The sequence below is a fragment of the Haematobia irritans genome, chromosome 4 (genome assembly GCF_050003625.1).
Source record: "Haematobia irritans isolate KBUSLIRL chromosome 4, ASM5000362v1, whole genome shotgun sequence".
Taxonomy (NCBI): domain Eukaryota; kingdom Metazoa; phylum Arthropoda; class Insecta; order Diptera; family Muscidae; genus Haematobia; species Haematobia irritans.
Window position 1 is genome coordinate 43,075,303 of NC_134400.1, and position 19,726 is coordinate 43,095,028.

The 19,726-nt window shown below is 37.8% G+C and overlaps 2 protein-coding genes across 2 annotated transcripts in view; one reads left to right on the forward strand and one right to left on the reverse strand.

Annotated features, from left to right (window-relative positions):
- Window positions 1-3,312, reverse strand: part of comm3 — a 207,000-nt gene extending 203,688 nt beyond the window's left edge. The window contains exon 1 of the mRNA XM_075303546.1: window positions 2,963-3,312. Coding sequence (XP_075159661.1) covers window positions 2,963-3,287 — 325 coding nt within the window. The 5' untranslated portion in view covers window positions 3,288-3,312. The remainder of the gene's footprint in view (window positions 1-2,962) is intronic.
- A 12,576-nt stretch (window positions 3,313-15,888) lies between these two features.
- Window positions 15,889-17,023, forward strand: LOC142232852 (uncharacterized). Its single transcript, XM_075303551.1, has 2 exons — window positions 15,889-15,954; window positions 16,273-17,023. Exons 1-2 carry the CDS (start codon window positions 15,921-15,923, stop codon window positions 16,971-16,973), a joined length of 735 nt encoding a protein of 244 aa, XP_075159666.1. The 5' UTR covers window positions 15,889-15,920; the 3' UTR covers window positions 16,974-17,023.
- Window positions 17,024-19,726: the final 2,703 nt, after the last annotated feature.

Consider the following 19,726-nt stretch of genomic DNA (forward strand, 5'->3'; position numbering starts at 1 on the left):
CAAATTTGGCACGCATAGCAACAATGCTAATTCTACTCCCTGTGCAAAATTTCAACTAAATCGGAGTTAAAAATTGGCCTCTGTGGTCATATGAGTGTACATCGGGCGAAAGCTATATATGGGAGCTATATCTAAATCAGAACCGAATTCAACCAAATATGGCACGCATAGCAACAATGCTAATTCTACTCTCTGTGCAAAATTTCAACTAAATCGGAGCAAAAAATTGGCATCTGTGGTCATATTTGTGTAAATCGTCTTAAAGCTATATATGGGAGCTATATATAAATCTGAACCGATTTCAACCAAATTTGGCACGCATAGCTACAATGCTAATTCTACTCCCTGTGCAAAATTTCAATTAAATCGGAGTAAAAGATTGGCCACTGTGGTCATATGAGTGTAAATCGGGCGAACGATATATATGGGAGCTATATCTAAATCTGAACCGATTTCAATAAAATTTGGCACACTTGACTACACTACTAATTTTACTCCTAGTGCAAAATTTCAACCAAATTGGGGTAAAACTCTGGCTTCTGGGACCGTATTAGTCCATATCGGGCGAAAGATATATATGGGAGCTATATCTAAATCTGAACCGATTTCTATAAAATTTGGCACACTTGACTATAGTACTAATTGTTCTTCTTGTGCAAAATTTGAAGCAAATTAGGCTAAAACTCTGGCTTCTGGGGTCATATAAGTCCATATCGGACGAAATATATATATGGGAGCTATATCTAAATCTGAACCGATTTCTTCCAAAATCAATAGGTATCTATTCTGAGCCAAAACACATACTTGTGCCAAATTTGAAGTCGATTGGACTAAAACTGCGACCTAGACTTTGATTACAAAAATGTGTTCACGGACAGACGGACATGGCCATATCGACTCAGGAGCCCACCCTGAGCATTTTTGCCAAAGACACCATGTGTCTTTCTCGCCTCCTTCTGGGTGTTGCAAACATATGCACTAACTTATAATACCCTGTTCCACAGTGTGGCGCAGGGTATAAATATGGGAAACATTTAAATCTGAAGCACTTTAAAGGAAACTTCGCAAAAGTTTATTTATGATTTATCGCTCGATATATATGTATTAGAAGTTTAGGAAAATTAGAGTCATTTTTACAACTTTTCGACTAAACAGTGGCGATTTTACAAGGAAAATGTTGGTATTTTGACCATTTTTGTCGAAATCAGAAAAACATATATATGGGAGCTATATCTAAATCTGAACCGATTTCAACCAAATTTGGCACGCATAGCTACAATGCTAATTATACTCCCTGTGCAAAATTTCAACTAAATCGGAGTTAAAAATTGGCCTCTGTGTTCGTATGAGTGTAAATCGGGCGAAAGCTATATATGGGAGATATATCTAAATCTGAACCGATTTCAACCAAATTTGGCACGTATAGCTACAATGCTAATTCTACTCCCTGTGCAAAATTTCAACTAAATCTGAGTTAAAAATTGGCCTCTGCGGTCATATGAGTGTAAATCGGGCGAAAGCTATATATGGGAGCTATATCTAAATCTGAACCGATTTCAACCAAATTTGGCACGTATAGCTACAATGCTAATTCTACTCCCTGTGCAAAATTTCAACTAAATCGGAGCAAAAAGTTGGCCTCTGTGCGCAAATGAGTGTAAATCGGGCGAAAGCTATATATGGGAGCTATATCTAAATCTGAACCGATTTGGCTGATATTTTGCAAGTTTTTCGAGGCTCATAAATTATTCGGATGTACGGAATTTGAGGAAGATCGGTTGATATACACGCCAATTATGACCAGATCGGTTAAAAATATATATGGCAGCTATATCTAAATCTGAACCGATTTTTTCCAAAATCAATAGGGATCGTCTTTGAGCCGAAACAGGACCCCATACCAAATTTTGGGACAATCGTACTAAAACTGCGTGCTGTACTTTGCACACAAAAATACATCAACAGACAGACAGACGGACAGACAGACAGACAGACAGACAGACAGACAGACAGACAGACAGACAGACGGACATCGCTAAATCTACTCAGAATTTAATTCTAAGACGATCGGTATACTAAACGATGGGTCTTCCTTCTTGGCGTTACATACAAATGCACAAACTTATTATACCCTGTACCACAGTAGTGGTGAAGGGTATAAAAATCATACAATTGAATAATTTCTTCTACAATGTTTGTATTACAGAAAAAGGTGCTAAGAACTAAAAAATCTCGTGGAAGTGAGAAAGATGTGGGGGAATATACAATTGGGCAGAAACAAAATTTTGAGCATTCAGGTCGAAAACCTATGTTGTTAGCACCTATATTACCTGTTTATTTTCATAATTCATTATGATTGTAAATATATAAATAAATAAATAAAATTTTGAGCACAATATTGTTTGGGAGAATTTTTTTAAGCATATAATATTTTTGGGTGCAAAATGCTTCCAAACATATTATATGGTCACATAATAACATATTGTTTTTTGGAAGACAACATTATTGAATTTGGATGCAAAAATACAAAATGTTTGGAACTTAGACTACCCAAACATATATTGTTTAGACCAATATGCTTTCAAACATATTATATATTGGAAGAGATCAAACATATAAATGTTTGGGCAATACCCAAAAATATATATGCTTGAAGCAAAATATGTTTGGGAGTATATGTTACAGAAGCGATTTTTTGTGAGCGTGCGTATATACTTGTTTTTAATATTCCAGAAAATTTTGTTAATTTCCTAAGACTATAATGTAATAAGTAACTAACAAATTACTTCACTTGATGTATCAACAAAGCATTTTCAATTGCTCGAATCATAAGCCTGAAAATATGCCTCATTTTTTGCATTTTGATTTCGGTAGAAGAGTAAAACATTCAAATCTTGTTTGACATTTTTCATTAGGAAATCATACACACACTGCTGCTCTTCTTAAATTCTAACTCTCTTACCTCTTACAGTTCTTATGGTCGATATACTGTCACTGTCCACATCTCCCCGCTCCGAATCCCCTATACTAGAAGTTCCACCGCAACTTAATCCACAACAAGACCATTTGTATAGAAAACAACCATTTCGCATACACTGATTGCAGAAGCCAAATGAAAAGCCCGCAATTAGAAGAAACCAGGCCAAAACCATTATACTAACGATGTACACATCATCCATTGGCCTATCTAAATGCGTCGTACTATAGATGATCAGCTGATCATTGTCAATCTGAAGGTTATATGAAACATTTGCCATAGATAACACCGTGGTTTGCCGTACCGCCATAGACCGATATGAAAGGGAAACTGTGGGATCGTAGCTCTATCTATGGCATAAGGCCAGAACTTTAGCGAATTTGCATTATTTGTTGTATTTGCTTATTTTTCCTCACATTTTAGCACCTTAACTATAATGGGGTGGGGGATTTGCCGGGAATCTTAGAGGCTATGTGTAGGTATGTCGTTTGTTTTTTTTTATCACCCTTATTTGCTTAATGATGCATTTTCTTGCGAGGGAGACGTGAGTTCCATATTTTAGTTAGTTGGTGTTTTTGTTATTGTTTTTTTTTTCACAGCAGGCCATTGGAAGAGTCGGGATGATCATTGAACACACACTTAGAATATCTGTAAATAAAATCACATTGATGTGTTTTTTTTTGTGGCGCCAATAACTGTTATCAAAAGAGAGTGAGAGTAGTAGGTGAGGAATTTATTCATTTATTATGGATTGTGAGAAGAGAGTGATTCTCTTTACGTTAAATAGGTTTTTTATTAGCTGTACAAATCTGAACTTGAAAAGGTGCTAATTTTCCAACTTTCCACCACAGGTTATTCACTTGGCATTGTTTTGGATTGCAGGGGGTCTCTTCACATATATTGAGCAAACATTTAGCTTGTTCACAAACTGATCGGGTTTATTTAGGAAAGAAGTCAGCTGAAAATGTACACCTCCAATGGTCGTTCCCAGCTCATAGTCATCGACCGTTTGATCAAAATAAACCTCAAATATTATCGGAAGAATGTCCTAAGACAATGTTGAAGCCCTGGGCAGGCAAACATTTAGGCCGCAAACCAGGATCATTCATACAGGACTCGGCAACATCGTACCCAGGACGCGTCAAATAATAATAGCTTAAAAAAGAGGTTTCATGCTTCCTTTCTACCAAACAATAACTACTGAAATCTACGGATCTCAATTCGTTTGACTTTTTCGCTTGGAGATTGATATTAAAAAATACCAAACTGTTCATGGCGCGAGGTAGCGATTGGCGTGCATTTCTTATGGGAATCCCAAAATAGGCGACGGAATATCATGACCGCTAACGGCGTGTCGCTAAATTAAACTCTGTTCTAATTTTTGGCGGACAATGGATAATGTTGCCATCGCTTATCAAATTTTTGAGCTCACCGCTAGGCATTGTTTATGCCTGGCCACGTGGAAATTAATCATTCGGTACCGAGGACTATATGGCGGTTGACCCATCAAACCGATGTTTTGAGTGCTCAAAAATGCAATTGTTTGAGCCAATGTGTGAGAGATCGCATTGTCGTGGTGAAGAGTGATCCGTCGTTGGCTGTTGGTTTTCCCGATTTCTTGGAAGACGACTGTCATAGAAATGGGTGTGTACCACTCAGAATTGACTTCTGTGTTGTTCTAGAAGTACGATTGCGATATGTCCAGTTTACCGAAAAAAAAACTGGCGAACATTTACTTGGAAGTGTTTCGTGCGCGAGAAACTTCTATTGGTCGACTGCTGTTTACTTTCGGAACTGTCACAGATGTCATAGACGTATTTCGAAGCACCTCAATCGTATTTTGGGAGCATTTCTTTTGACCAATTGACACATGCCGAGTGTGACCTGAGGGGGCTATAGCTAACGCCAGGATGATCATTTTGAATGGGATGGGAGTCACCGTGGTGCAATGGTTAGCATGCCCGCCTTGCATACACAAGGTCGTGGGTTCGATTCTTGCATCGTTCGGACTCGGCTATAAAAGGAGGTCGCTTGTCATAGAGCCTAATATGGAATCGGACAGCACTCAGTGATAAGAGCGACTGAATAGTCTAAGTGAGCCTGATAGATCGGGCTGCCAACTAACCTAACCTAATCATGGGTGAATGGGACCTCAGAATAGATACTAGAGGGAAATAACTGTTACACCAATGGATAGCTAAAAGGAAAGAACTGGGTGTATATGTGGAGAACCCAGACACCGAAATTCTATTCCACAGCACGCAGAAGTGCGTACCACAACGGAATGTATGAAATAGCTCGGAAATAACACGAGGCCAAAAAATGCAAGAACATGATCATCGAATAGTCGGAATACGGGCATGTCGGAATTAAAGGAAACGAAGAGGCAAAAGATATGGGGATAAGAGCTAGGTCACGTAGGGAAGTGAATTTAGAGAACGAAGAGCCAATAGAGGCAACGCGGGCCGAGTTGGATGAATGAGCACGAGAGACACATCGACGACATTTTATCTGGTTCACTATCGGGTGAACCAGATAAGAACAAGTATAAACGGCCGTAAATTCGGCCAGGCCGAATATTATGTACCCTCCACCATGGATTGCGTAGAAATTTCTACGAAAGATTGTTATACACAATCGAATTACTTGGGTTGTGGTATCTTAAACCGTTTTCTACATTGTGAGTTAGTCCACACGTGGTATATATTAGACAAAAATGTATGTAAGTCTACAAATAATTACGAATCGATATGGACTTTCGCACGGTACTTAGGGAGCCAGAATTGAAATATGGATGTCGCTTATATGGGAGCTATAACAATTATGAACTTGATATGGACCAATTTTTGTGTGATTGGGGATCGATTTATCTGAGGGCTATATATAACTATAGACCGATATGGACCTAGTTAGGCATGTTTGTTAACGGCCATATATTAGCACAATTTACCAAATTTCAACTGATCTGACAAATCTCGGACCGATGTGGACCAATTTTCGCATGGTTGTTAAAGACCATATACTAACATCATGTACCAAATTTCAGCCGGATCGGATGAAATTAGTTTCTCTTAGAGGCTCCGAAAACCAAATCGGGGAATCGGTTTATATGGGGGCTATATATAATTATAGACCGATGTGGATCAATTTTTGCATGGTTGTTAGAGACCATATACTAACACCATGTACCAAATTTCAGCCGGATCGGATGAAATTTGCTTCTCTTAGAGGCTCCGCAAGCCAAATCAGGGGATCGATTTATATGGGGGCTATATATAATTATGGACCGATGTGGACAAATTTTTGCACGGTTGATAAAGACCATATACTAACACAATGTACCAATTTTCATTCGGATCGGATGTAATTTGCTTCTCTTAGAGGCTCCGAAAGCCAAATCGGGGTATCGGTTTATATGGGGGCTATATATAATTATGGACCGATGTGGACCAATTTTTGCATGGTTGTTAGAGACCATATACTACCACCATGTACTAAATTTCAGCCGGATCGGATGAAATTTGCTTCTCTTAGAGGGTCTGCAATCCAAATTTGGGTCGGTTTATATGGGGGCTATACGTAAAAGTGGACCGATATGACCCATTTGCAATACCATCCGACCTACATCAATAACAAGTACCTGTGCCAAGTTTCAAGTCGATAGCTTGTTTCGTTCGGAAGTTAGCGTGATTTCAACATACGGACGGACGGACGGACGGACATGCTCAGATCGACTCAGAATTTCACCACGACTCAGAATATATATACTTTATGGGGTCTTAGAGCAATATTTCGATGTGTTACAAACGGAATGACAAAGTTAATATACCCCCCATCCTATGGTGGAGGGTATAAAAAAACTGAAGAATTACAGAAAGAGAGTAGGTCACGACAGTCACGATGGCCGTGGGAATAATGATCGAACTCCTTGAAATGAGAGCACATCTGTGCCGAATAGGAGCATCAGAGGATGGTACATGTAGGGCATGTTTTGAGGATGATGAGATCTTGTTTTGAGAATAATGAGATCGCCTTTACTAGGAAAAAAGTTAATCATATCGATGAAGAGGGGATTCGGGACCCAGAATTGGAAACAGGAATTGGAAACAAATTAGGGAATTCGTTAGAGACACAGAGTTCCTGGAAAGGTACGGTCGAAAGAAGAAATTAGAGCGCACTACAAGCCGAATACTGTCTTAGGTATATGTCAGCCGACATGAGACAGAGCATCCTGAATCCTCTTTTCAACCTAACCTAACCTAACCAGTAATGCACAATAGGCAATTTGCAATAACATATCATTTGGCGCACGGCATTGTTAGGTTAGGTTTGGTTGTAGAAAATGACATCAATTTTGTGTTGAATTGATGTCCATTTAGACCATTGTGATTCCTCGATGTAATCTTTTTAGCTTCTTCCTTCCGATTTGATCCACTTTGAAATAGTTTCCGAACTTCCACTTGTCCGTCTTCTTTAAAAGAAATCGTAGAACAACCAACCATAGGCCCTAATGAAGGTAAGTATGTTCCTTAAGCTGCTTTCCCGCAGATCCCGCAATGAGAGTCTGAAAGAAAAAGGAGCCCAGTATCTTGTTTCTTCTAAATATAATGCTGGATACTGACACAGGAAATGGTACGAGTATTCCGTAACTTCTGGGTGCAGACACCATCTACAGATGTCGTCATCTTTAAGGAATATTCTTACCATGTGTTTCCCAAGTGTGTTATGTCTTATTATGATGCTAATCAAAGGCCGCAATTTCTCTGTGTTCATCGACATTAAAATTTCGCAGTCTCTTCGGTTCTTTTCGTCCCATATCAACTTGGTTTGCTCGCAACGATCCGAAGCGTCTTCGCCATAGTTCATCATATTTGACATCTATCTTGTATAGATAAGAAGATAGTGGAAGAAAAACGTCCGCCGGGACATTATTCGTTCCACGAGTGCCCTCCTTAGCCCGCACATCCGCCTCCTCATTCCCTATTATCCCACAGTGCCCAGGTACCCAGCACAGAGTTATATTACGCTGTTCAGTGAGAACCTTGAGTTCTCTACGACAACGGCTGACTACCTTAGACCTTATGTCAGCACTGCATAAAGCTTTTATAGATGTTTGACTGTCGATGAAGAATCTGATATCGCTTCTGAATAACGGCCTCATCAACAGTGACTAGGGGTTTCTTTTTCCCGGACTTTTTGCATTCCCGGGAAAGCTGAATTTGTTTTTTCGAATTTCCCGGGATCCTGGTCAAAGAGAAACCTGATTTGATGTGGAATACATTTAGACAATAAATGCACATGTTCAGTCAATATTCCCAAAAGGGAAACACCACCATGTGATACGACATTCACATTACACTTCCAAAATCCACATTAACTAGATTTCAACTGTCATTTGCCATATAAAACCCTCTATTATACATAAAATACTGTAAAGAAAATTTCCCGGGAATTCCCGCACATCATTCCCGGCAAAGCGGGAGCGAAAAAATAGCAATTTCCGGGGAATTCCCGGGATTCCGTTCCCGGAGAAAAAACCCTAACAGTGATCGCATAAATCTCAGCCTGAAAACTACTGCAATCATTATCCAGCGTGTAAGACACCCTTATTCGCAGTTCACTGCAATAAATGCCGCTGGCCGTTCTTCTATCTTTGATCCCCATACACGCTCACAAAAAATCGCTTCTGTAACATATACTCCCAAACATATTTTGCTTCAAGCATATACATTTTTGGCTATTGCCCAAACATTTATATGTTTGATCTCTTCCAATATATAATATGTTTGAAAGCATATTGGTCTAAACAATATATGTTTGGGTAGTCAATTTCCAAACATTTTGTATTTTTGCATCCAGATTCAATAATGTTGTCTTCCAAAAAACAATATGTTATTATGTGAACATATAATATGTTTGGAAGCATTTTGCACCCAAAAATATTATGTGCTTAAAAAAAATTCTCCCAAACAATATTGTGCTCAAAATTTTATTTATTTATTTATATATTTACAATCATAATAAATTACGAAAATAAACAGGTAATATAGGTGCTAACAACATAGGTTTTCGACCTGAATGCTCAAAATTTTGTTTCTGCCTAATTGTATATTCCCCCACATCTTTCTCACTTCCACGAGATTTTTTAGTTCTTACACGGTTGAAAAAGACTGTTTTTCATATGTTTGGCTATAAACATTGTATGTTTGGAACACAAATTTTTAAACACAATATTTTTGAGTGCAAGCATATAATGTTCATAAACTAGCATATATGTTAATATGTTAGAACATATTATGTTTGGGACATAAAATGTTTGTAAATATAATATGCTTGGATGCAAACATATATTAATTTAGAAATAGCCTATAAACATATATGTGTTTAGTAGCTTGGAGCGCTATTTAACAGGGAGCGATATTGAATTAAGTTGGTGGTTGTTGCTTGTTATTACAAAATTAACATTTTATTTTTTCTTGGGCAATTGATCAGCTACTTCTTTGATCCTTACAAACTGTGTGGTCCACTGTTCGAATCCCCGTCCGGCAAAAAGTAAAATTAAAAAAAAATTATAAAATATAACAATTTCTTCTACAATGTTTGCATTACAGAAAAAGGTGCTAAGAACTAAAAAATCTCGTGGAAGTGAGAAAGATGTGGAGGAATATACAATTAGGCAGAAACAACATTTTGAGCATTCAGATCGAAAACCTATGTTGTTAGCACCTATATTACCTGTTTATTTTCATAATTCATTATGATTGTAAATATATTTATATATAAATAAATAAATAAAACTTTGAGCACAATATTGTTTGGGAGAAATTTTTTTAAGCATATAATATAATTTTGCAAATGCTACCAAACATATTATATGTTCACATAATAACATATTGTTTTTTGGAAGACAACATTATTGAATTTGGATGCAAAAATACAAAATGTTTGGAACTTAGACTACCCAAACATATATTGTTTAGACCAAAATGCTTTCAAACATATTATATATTGGAAGAGATCAAACAAATAAATGTTTGGGCAATACCCAAAAATGTATATGCTTGAAGCAAAATATGTTTGGGAGTATATGTTACAGAAGCGATTTTTTGTGAGGGTGTAGCACCTTTTTCTGTAATACAAACATTGTAGAAGAAATTATTCAATTTTATGATTTTTTTTATTTTAATTTTACCTTTTGCCGGACGGGGATTCGAACAGCGGACCACATAGTTTGTAAGGATCAAAGAAGTAGCTGATCAATTGCCCAAGGAAAAATAAAATGTTAATTTTGTAATAAGAAGCAACAACCACCAACTTAATTCAATATCGCTCCCTGTTAAATAGCGCTCCAAGCTAGTAAACACATATATGTTTATAGGCTATTTCTAAATTAATATATGTTTGCATCCAAGCATATTATATTTACAAACATTTTATGTCCCAAACATAATATGTTCTAACATATTAACATATATGTCCCAAACATGTTATGGTAGTTTATGAACATTATATGCTTGCACTCAAAAATATTGTGTTTAAAAATTTGTGTTCCAAACATACAATGTTTATAGCCAAACATATGAAAAACAGTCTTTTTCATCCGTGTATACATGTTCAGGATTCCGAAGGGTATCCTCCTGTCTCCCCACTCCTCCACGGCATCATTGCTCTCGGGATCTGATTTTTGACGACTCACACGGAATTTGTCTTGGAGTGAACTATGATCTCGGTTGAATTCATCGTAGCATCAATAAACACTGGTCTGTGATGGAGCTTCGCACCAAAAATTGAATTAAACTCATCGATGCACTTTGTTGTGGTAATCCACGTCGTTCAAGATTTAATTCCATTTTTGGGCTAGATGAATCTTTTAAGTTGCTGTCATCAACACAAATAACGCTCGTATATACAAATGTTCTGAGTATGTATAACCTCAAAAAAGTCAAGCTTTACGATAGAGCTATCACTTGACAGATTGCAACAATAGGGTTACCCAAATTCGAAATATAAAAGGGAACGTATATTGTGAAAGAACTCGCTCATACCTTTTCAGACAGAAGGAGACATTGCTGGATCGACACTAGTCTCCATCAAATGGTTCTCTAAGTTTGTTTTTGTAGAAAAAAATAAACTTTCCAAAAACACGAACTTCATTCCAAATAAAACAAGTATATACGGCCGTAAGTTCGGCCAGGCCGAATCTTATGTACCCTCCACCATGGATTGCGTAGAAACTTCTACGAAAGATTGCCATCCACAATCGAATTACTTTGATTGTGGTATCTTAAAACTTCTTAACATTGTTTTCTCAATTGTGAGTTAGTCCATATGTGGTATATATTAGACAAAAAAGGTATGTATGTATAGGTAAGTCTACAAATAATTACGAATCGATATGGACTTTTGCACGGCACGTAGAGAGCCAGAATTGAAATATGGGGATCGCTTATATGGGGGCTATATACAATTTCGAACTTGATATGGACCAATTTTTGTGTGATTGGGGATCGATTTATCTGAGGGCTATATATAACTATAGACCGATATGGACCTAGTTAGGCATGGTTGTTAACGGCCATATAAAGGGTGATACGGACAAAATTTGGTCAAGGGAAAACGCGTGTAAATCGGTGAAATCGTTTATTTAAAAAATCAAATTAAATTTCTTTTTCAAGTTCAATTAGTATAAAATTCAGGAAAAATATTCAGTTAGGCTTTCGCTTTTCCAAATCCGAATTGCCGGGCCTCACGCTTGACACCTGCCATCAGATTTTGTACAGCCACCTTGTCCACCTTCTTCGCCGCAGAAAGCCAGTTTGCCTTGAAATGTTGCTCGTCCTTAGCAGCTTTTTGGTCTTCTTTAGGTGCCGCTTGACAATAGCCCAGTATTTCTCAATTGGGCGTGTTGGGAGGGTTCTTGTCTTTGGGAACCATCTGCACGTTGTTGGCGGCGTACCACTCCATGGCCTTTTTACCCTAATGGCAAGATGCCAAATCCGGCCAAAACTTTGCGAACTTTGACAATTTTATGTGCTTGAAAATATCTGCTACCTTTCCCCTTCCTTTTGCCGTATAAAACTCCTATCCCGGAAGCTGCTTGTAGTCGTCGATTACCACGCAGTCAAACTTCGTCAGCATCATCGTGTACAGCCTCCGGGATCGCGCTTTGGCCGTCGTATTTTGTTTATCATCGCGATTTGGAGTCACTACCTTCTTGTTAGTCGATAGTCCGGCTCGTTTTTCGGCTCGATGCACGGTTGTAGACGATACACCCAGCTTATTTGCGGCATCTCGGAGAGAGAGGTTAGGGTTTCGCTTGAAACTACCGGCAACTCTCTTTGTCGTCTCAGCGGCTTCCGGTTTTCCCCCCGATCCAGACTTCCTGGCTGTCGACAAACGTTCCCCAAACACTTTAATTACATTTGTAACAGTTGATTTGGCAACTTTTAGCGATTTTGCCAGCTTTGCGTGCGAGTAGCTCAGATTTTCGCGATGCGCGAGCAAAATTTTGATACGCTGCTCTTCTTGCTTGGACGGCATTTTGACAACTGAAGAGTGAATTCCAAAATCAAAAAAGGAGCAACATTCTACACACACACACCTTCAAAATGAGGGGTGTTAAGGTTTTTATACCCTTCACCACTACTGTGGTACAGGGTATAATAAGTTTGTGCATTTGTATGTAACGCCAAGAAGGAGTAATCATAGACCAACCTTTTAGTATACGGATCGGCTTAGAACTAAATTCTGAGTCGATTTAGCGATGTCCGTCTGTCTGTCTGTCTGTCTGTCTGTCTGTCTGTCTGTCTGTCTGTCTATCTGTTGATGTATTTTTGTGTGCAAAGTACAGCTCGCAGTTTTAGTCCGATTGTCCTAAAATTTGGTATAGGGTCCTGTTTCGGCTCAAAGACGATCCCTATTGATTTTGGAAAAAATCGGTTCAGATTTCGATATAGCTGCCATATATATTTTTCACCGATCTGGTCATAATTGGCGTGTATATCAACCGATCTTCCTCAAGTTCCGTACATCCGAATATTTTATGGGTCTCGAAAAACTTGCAAAATATTAGCCAAATCGGTTCAGATTTAGATATAGCTCCCATATATAGCTTTCGCCCGATTTACACTCATTTACCCACAGAGGCCAATTTTTTGCTCCGATTTAGTTGAAATTTTGCATAGGGAGTAGAATTGGCATTGTAACTATGAGTGCCAAATTTGGTTGAAGTCGGTTCAGATTTGGATATATCTCCCATATACAGCTTTCGCCCGATTTACACTCATATGACAACAGAGGCCAATTTGTAACTCCGATTTAGTTGAAATTTTGCACAGGGAGTAGAATTAGCATTGTAACTATGCGTGCCAAATTTGGTTGAAATCGGTTCAGATTTGGATATATCTCCCATATATAGCTTTCGCCCGATTTACACTCATATGACCACAGAGGCCAATTTTTAACTCCGATTTAGTTGAAATTTTGCACAAGGAGTAGAATTAGCATTGTAACTATTCGTGCCAATTTTGGTTGAAATCGGTTCAGATTTGGATATATCTCCCATATATAGCTTTCGCCCGATTTACACTCATATGACCACAGAGGCCAATTTTTATCTTCGATTTAGTTGAAATTTTGCACAGGGAGTAGAATTAGCATTGTAACTATGCGTGCCAAATTTGGTTGAAATCGGTTCAGATTTGGATATATCTCCCATATATAGCTTTCGCCCGATTTACACTCATATGACCACAGAGGCCAATTTTTAACTCCGATTTAGTTGAAATTTTGCACAAGGAGTAGAATTAGCATTGTAACTATGCGTGCCAATTTTGGTTGAAATCGGTTCAGATTTGGATATATCTCCCATATATAGCTTTCGCCCGATTTACACTCATATGACCACAGAGGCCAATTGTTATCTTCGATTTAGTTGAAATTTTGCACAGGGAGTAGAATTAGCATTGTAACTATGCCTGCCAAATTTGGTTGAAATCGGTTCAGATTTGGATATATCTCCCATATATAGCTTTCGCCCGATCTACACTCATATGACCACAGAGGCCAATTTTTAACTCCGATTTAGTTGACATGTTGCACAGAGAGTAGAATTAGCATTGTAACTATGCGTGCCAAATTTGGTTGAAATCGGTTCAGATTTAGATATAGGTCCCATATATATGTTTTTCTGATTTCGACACAAATGGTCAAAATACCAACATTTTCCTTGTAAAATCGCCACTGCTTAGTCGAAAAGTTGTAAAAATGACTCTAATTTTCCTAAACTTCTAATACATATATATCGAGCGATAAATCATAAATAAACTTTTGCGAAGTTTCCTTAAAATTGCTTCAGATTTAAAGTTTCCCATATTTTTTACTAACATTGTGTTCCACCCTAGTGCATTAGCCGACTTAAATTTTTGAGTCTATAAATTTTGTAGAAGTCTATCAAATTCTGTCCAGATCGAGTGATACTTAAATGTATGTATTTGGGACAAACCTTTATATATAGCCCCCAACACATTTGACGGATGTGATATGGTATCGAAAATTTAGATCTTCAAAGTGGTGCAGGGCATAATATAGTCGGCCCCGCCCGACTTTAGACTTTCCTTACTTGTTTTAAATGAAAAATTGAAAGAAATACGTCAAGTTTATATTGACCAAATTTTAACCGTATCACCCTTTACTAGAACAATGTACCCAATTTCAACTGACTCGAATGAAATTTGCTCCTCCAAGAGGCTCCAAAACCAAATCTCGGGATCGGTTTATTTGGGGGCTATATATGATTATGGACTGATATGAACCACTTTTGGCATGATTGTTAAATATCATATACTACCACCACGTACCAAATTTCAACCAGATCGGATGAATTTTGCTTCTCCAAAAGGCACCGGAGGTAAAATCTGGGGATCGGTTTATATGGGAGATATATATAATTATGGACTGATATGAGCCAATTCCTGCATGGTTGTTGGATACCATATACTAACACCACGTACCAAATTTCAACTGAATCAGATGAATTTTGGTCTTCCAAGAGGCTCCGGAGGTCAAATCTGGTGATCGGTTTATATGGGGGCTATATATAATTATGGACCGATGTGGGGCAATTTTTGCATAGTTGTTTGAGTCCATATACTAATAGCATGTACCAAATTTCAGCCAGATCGGATGAAATTTTCTTCTCTTAGAGGCTCCGCAAGCCAAATCAGGAGATCGGTATATATGGGGGCTATATATAATTATTGACCGATGTGAACCAATTTTTGTATGGTTGTTTGAGACCATATACTTACACCATGTACCAAATTTCAGCGGGATCGGATAAAATTTTCTTCTCTTAGTGGCTCCGCAAGCCAAATAGGGGGATCGGTTTATATGGGGGGCTATACGTAAAAGTGGACGGGTATGGCCCATTTGCAATACCATCTGACCTACATCAATAACAATTACTTGTGCCAAGTTTCAAGTCGATAGCTTGTTTCGTTCGGAAGTTAGCGTGATTTCAACAGACGGACGGACGGACGGAAATGCTCAGATCGACTCAGAATTTCACCACGACCCAGAATATATATATATATATACACTTTATGGGGTCTTAGAGCAATATTTCGATGTATTATAAACGCATTGACAAAGTTAATATACCCCCATCCTATGGTGGAGGGTATAAAAAAACAAAAACAAACAAATGCATATCAGCCTTGGCCTATTATGTTACACATTGACAATAATTTTGTAATGTTTTTGTTTTTTGTCTAAAACAAATATCCAGTCTTTAGACCATCTAAATTCAGTGCAGCTTTATTTAAACAATTGTTTTCATATTTTTCAATGAAGTTTTCAAAATTTATATAAAACATTTTATGATGATGAAAATGAAATTTAGTTTTCTTTCGTTGTTCTATATGTAAAGTCTAAAGAGATCAACATGGTGAAGTTAAACATTGGAATCATTTTCGTGGGTGTGTATGAGATAGAATCCAATATCGATTTGGCCGATCCTTAAGAACCCCACAGTAAGGAGGGGTGACGCAAAGTGTTAGCAATTCAAGTGAATATATTATTTGTGTGAAAAAATTGTAATTGCTTCAAATGTTTGGAAGTAATCAAAATTTTCGCAATCCGCTTAACTTTTTTGTTTTCAATGTGATCCAAGAGTTCGAGAACAGTTTCCAAAATGTTTGCCATTTATTTGGCCTATCTTCAGAAAAAATATTTTTTCACATTATCTCCTGAATTTCAAGGCTCTCTAATCGAGTATCCTTTTCTCTTATTTCCAGTTATTTCCTTAATAATCTACTGCCAAGGTGCAATAGCTAGTAGCACACACGGAGCCTCAACATCTTCCAGTCACTCGTATACACACTCTTCATCCCATCCATTAAATCCAAAAAGTAAACATGAATTTGTGGAAGATGCTGAAGATGCTAAATTACCCGATGGAGATTGGAGCCAATTTGTTTATGATTATTTCAGTGATTATCTCGCTGATGAACATAATGTTGATGATTATGATGATGTTGATGATGATGATTATTTCATAGACTATGAAGTCTATGATAATATCTGGTATTGGGTATATGGTCCGAATGAAAATGGTGACTATGAATATGAAGAGTTCGATATAACTCCTGAAGCTTTCTGGGAATATCTGGACTATTTGAATAATGAAGATGACTACGATCAAACGGATGGTGATGATTTTGATAGAGATTATGACAGTGAAGAAGAGAGAAGCGAAGAATATGGCAGTGAAGAAGAGGGAAGTGATGAATATGGCAGTGAAGAAGAGGGAAGCGTAGAATATGGCAGTGAAGAAGAGGGAAACGAAGAATACGGAAGTGAAGAATATTCAAGTGAAAAGGAAGAAGGTGACAACGATATAGGACCTGAAACGATTGTGGATGCTGGAGATGAAGCAAAAACTCAGATTGCCCATGAGATTGTTGAAAATACCACCGAAAGACCCATTACAAATTAAATTGTATTGAAAACTAAAATGGCAATAAAGTTAAACGATTTGATATAGTATATATTCGAATTTAATATTTCTAATCCTATATGGGTGGTCTGGTAAATTGCTAGCCTACAAAAACAAAAACCTATTCAGCCGACCCAAAATGTTCACTGATGTCGTAAAAGTAAGAATATTTTTCTAAGTCTAGAAAAAGAATTGCATATTGTGTGTTTTGATAAATAGTTTGACTTCAGAGACAGGAATGCAACTCGATTTCTAATCCTATATTGGTGGTCTGTAAAAAAGTTATTTCTAATTCTATGCGGGTGGTTTTATAAGTACTTAGAAAAAAAAAATAATAATACCTGGCAGATATAAACATCACGTACCAAATTTAAAGCGAATCAGATGAAATTTGCTTTTCCAAGATGATGCGGAATTCAAATTTGGCAATTGGTTTAAACGGGACTACATATAACTATGGATCAATATGATTCAATTTTCGCATGGTTATTATTGCGTACCAAATTTCAACCGCCTCGGATGAAATTTTCTCGTGCCAAAAATGATCTACCAAAATTTTGAAGAAAATTGTGCCACATATCTACCATATTAAAAACAAATATTATTTTGAAATTTTTGATTAAAGTTTAGTGGTTACTATAAAAATATGTGTTTATATTGCCTCCACCATAGAATGGGGGTATATTAACTTTGTCATTCCGTTTGTAACACATCGTAATATTGCTCTAAGACCCCATAAAGTATATATATTCTGGGTCGTGATGAAATTTTGAGTCGATCTGAGCATGTCCGTCCGTCCGTCTGTTGAAATCACGCTAACTTCCGAACGAAACGAGCTATCGACTTGAAACATGGCACAAGTAGTTGTTATTGATGTAGGTCGGATGATATTGCAAATGGGCCATATCGGTCCACTTTTACGTATAGCCCCCATATAAACGGACCCCAAATTTGGCTTGCAGACCCTCTAAGAGAAGCAAATTTAATCCGATGCGGCTAAAATTTGGTACATGGTGTTAGTATATGGTCTCTAACAACCATGTAAAAATTGGTCCACATCGGTCCATAACTATATATAGCCCCCATATAAACCGATCCCCCGATTTGGCTTTCGGAGCCTCTAAGAGAAGAAAATTTCATCCGAAACGGCTGAAATTTGGTACATGGTGTTTGTATATGGTCCTTAACAACCATGCAAAAATTGGTCCACATCGGTGTATAATTATATATAGACCCCATATAAACCGATCCCCAGATTTGGCTTGCGGAACCACTAAGAGAAGCAAATTTCATCCGATCCGGCTGAAATTCGGTACATGGTGTTTGTATATGGTCCTTAACAACCATGCAAAAATTGGTCCACACCGGTGCATAATTATATATAGCCCCCATATAAACCGATCCCCAGATTTGGCTTGCGAAGCCTCTAAGAGAAGAAAATTTTATCCGAAACGGCTGAAATTTGGTACATGGTGTTAGCATATGGTCTCTAACAACTATCCAAAAATTGGTCCACATCGGTCAATAATTATATATAGCCCCATATAAACCGATCCAACGATTTGGCTTGCGGAGCCTCTAAGGGAAGAAAATTTCATCCGATCCGGCTGAAATTTGGTACATGGTGTCATCATATGATCTCTAAAAACTATGCTGCATTTTGGGACATGGTGTCAGCATATGATCTCTAACAACCATGCAAAAATTGGTCCACATCGGTTCATAATTATATATAACCCCCATATAAAACGATCCCCCGATTTCATCCGATCCAGCTGAAATTTGGTACATGGTGTTATTATATGGTCTCTAATGACCATGCAAAAATTGGTCCACATTGGTCCAAATTATATATAGCCCTCATATAAACCGATCACCAGATTTGGCTTTCGGAGCCTGTAAGATCCTCAGATTTGGCTTGCAGATCCTCTAAGAGAAGCAAATTTAATCCGATGCGGCTAAAATTTGGTACATGGTGTTAGTATATGGTCTCTAACAACCATGTAAAAATTGGTCCACATCGGTCCATAACTATATATAGCCCCCATATAAACCGATCCCCCGATTTGGCTTTCGGAGCCTCTAAGAGAAGCAAATTTCATCCGATCCGGCTGAAATTCGGTACATGGTGTTAGCATAAGGTCTCTAACAACTATCCAAAAATTGGTCCACATCGGTCAATAATTATATATAGCCCCCATATAAACCGATCCCCGATTTGGCTTGCGGAGCCTCTAAGAGAAGCAAATTTCATCCGATCCGGCTGAAATTTGGTACATGGTGTTAGCATATGGTCTCTAACAACTATCCAAAAATTGGTCCACATCGGTCAATAATTATATATAGCCCCATATAAACCGATCCAACGATTTGGCTTGCGGAGCCTCTAAGGGAAGAAATTTCATCCGATCCGGCTGGAATTTGGTACATGGTGTTAGCATATGGTCTCTAAAAACTATGCTGCATTTTGGGACATGGTGTCAGCATATGATCTCTAACAACCATGCAAAAATTGGTCCACATGGGTTCATAATTATATATAACCCCCATATAAACCGATCCCCCGATTTCATCCGATCCAGCTGAAATTTGGTGCATGGTGTTTATTATATGGTCTCTAATGACCATGCAAAAATTGGTCCACATCGGTCTAAATTATATATAGCCCTCATATAAACCGATCACCAGATTTGGCTTTCGGAGCCTGTAATATCCTCAGATTTGGCTTGCGGAGCCTCTAAGAGAAGCAAATT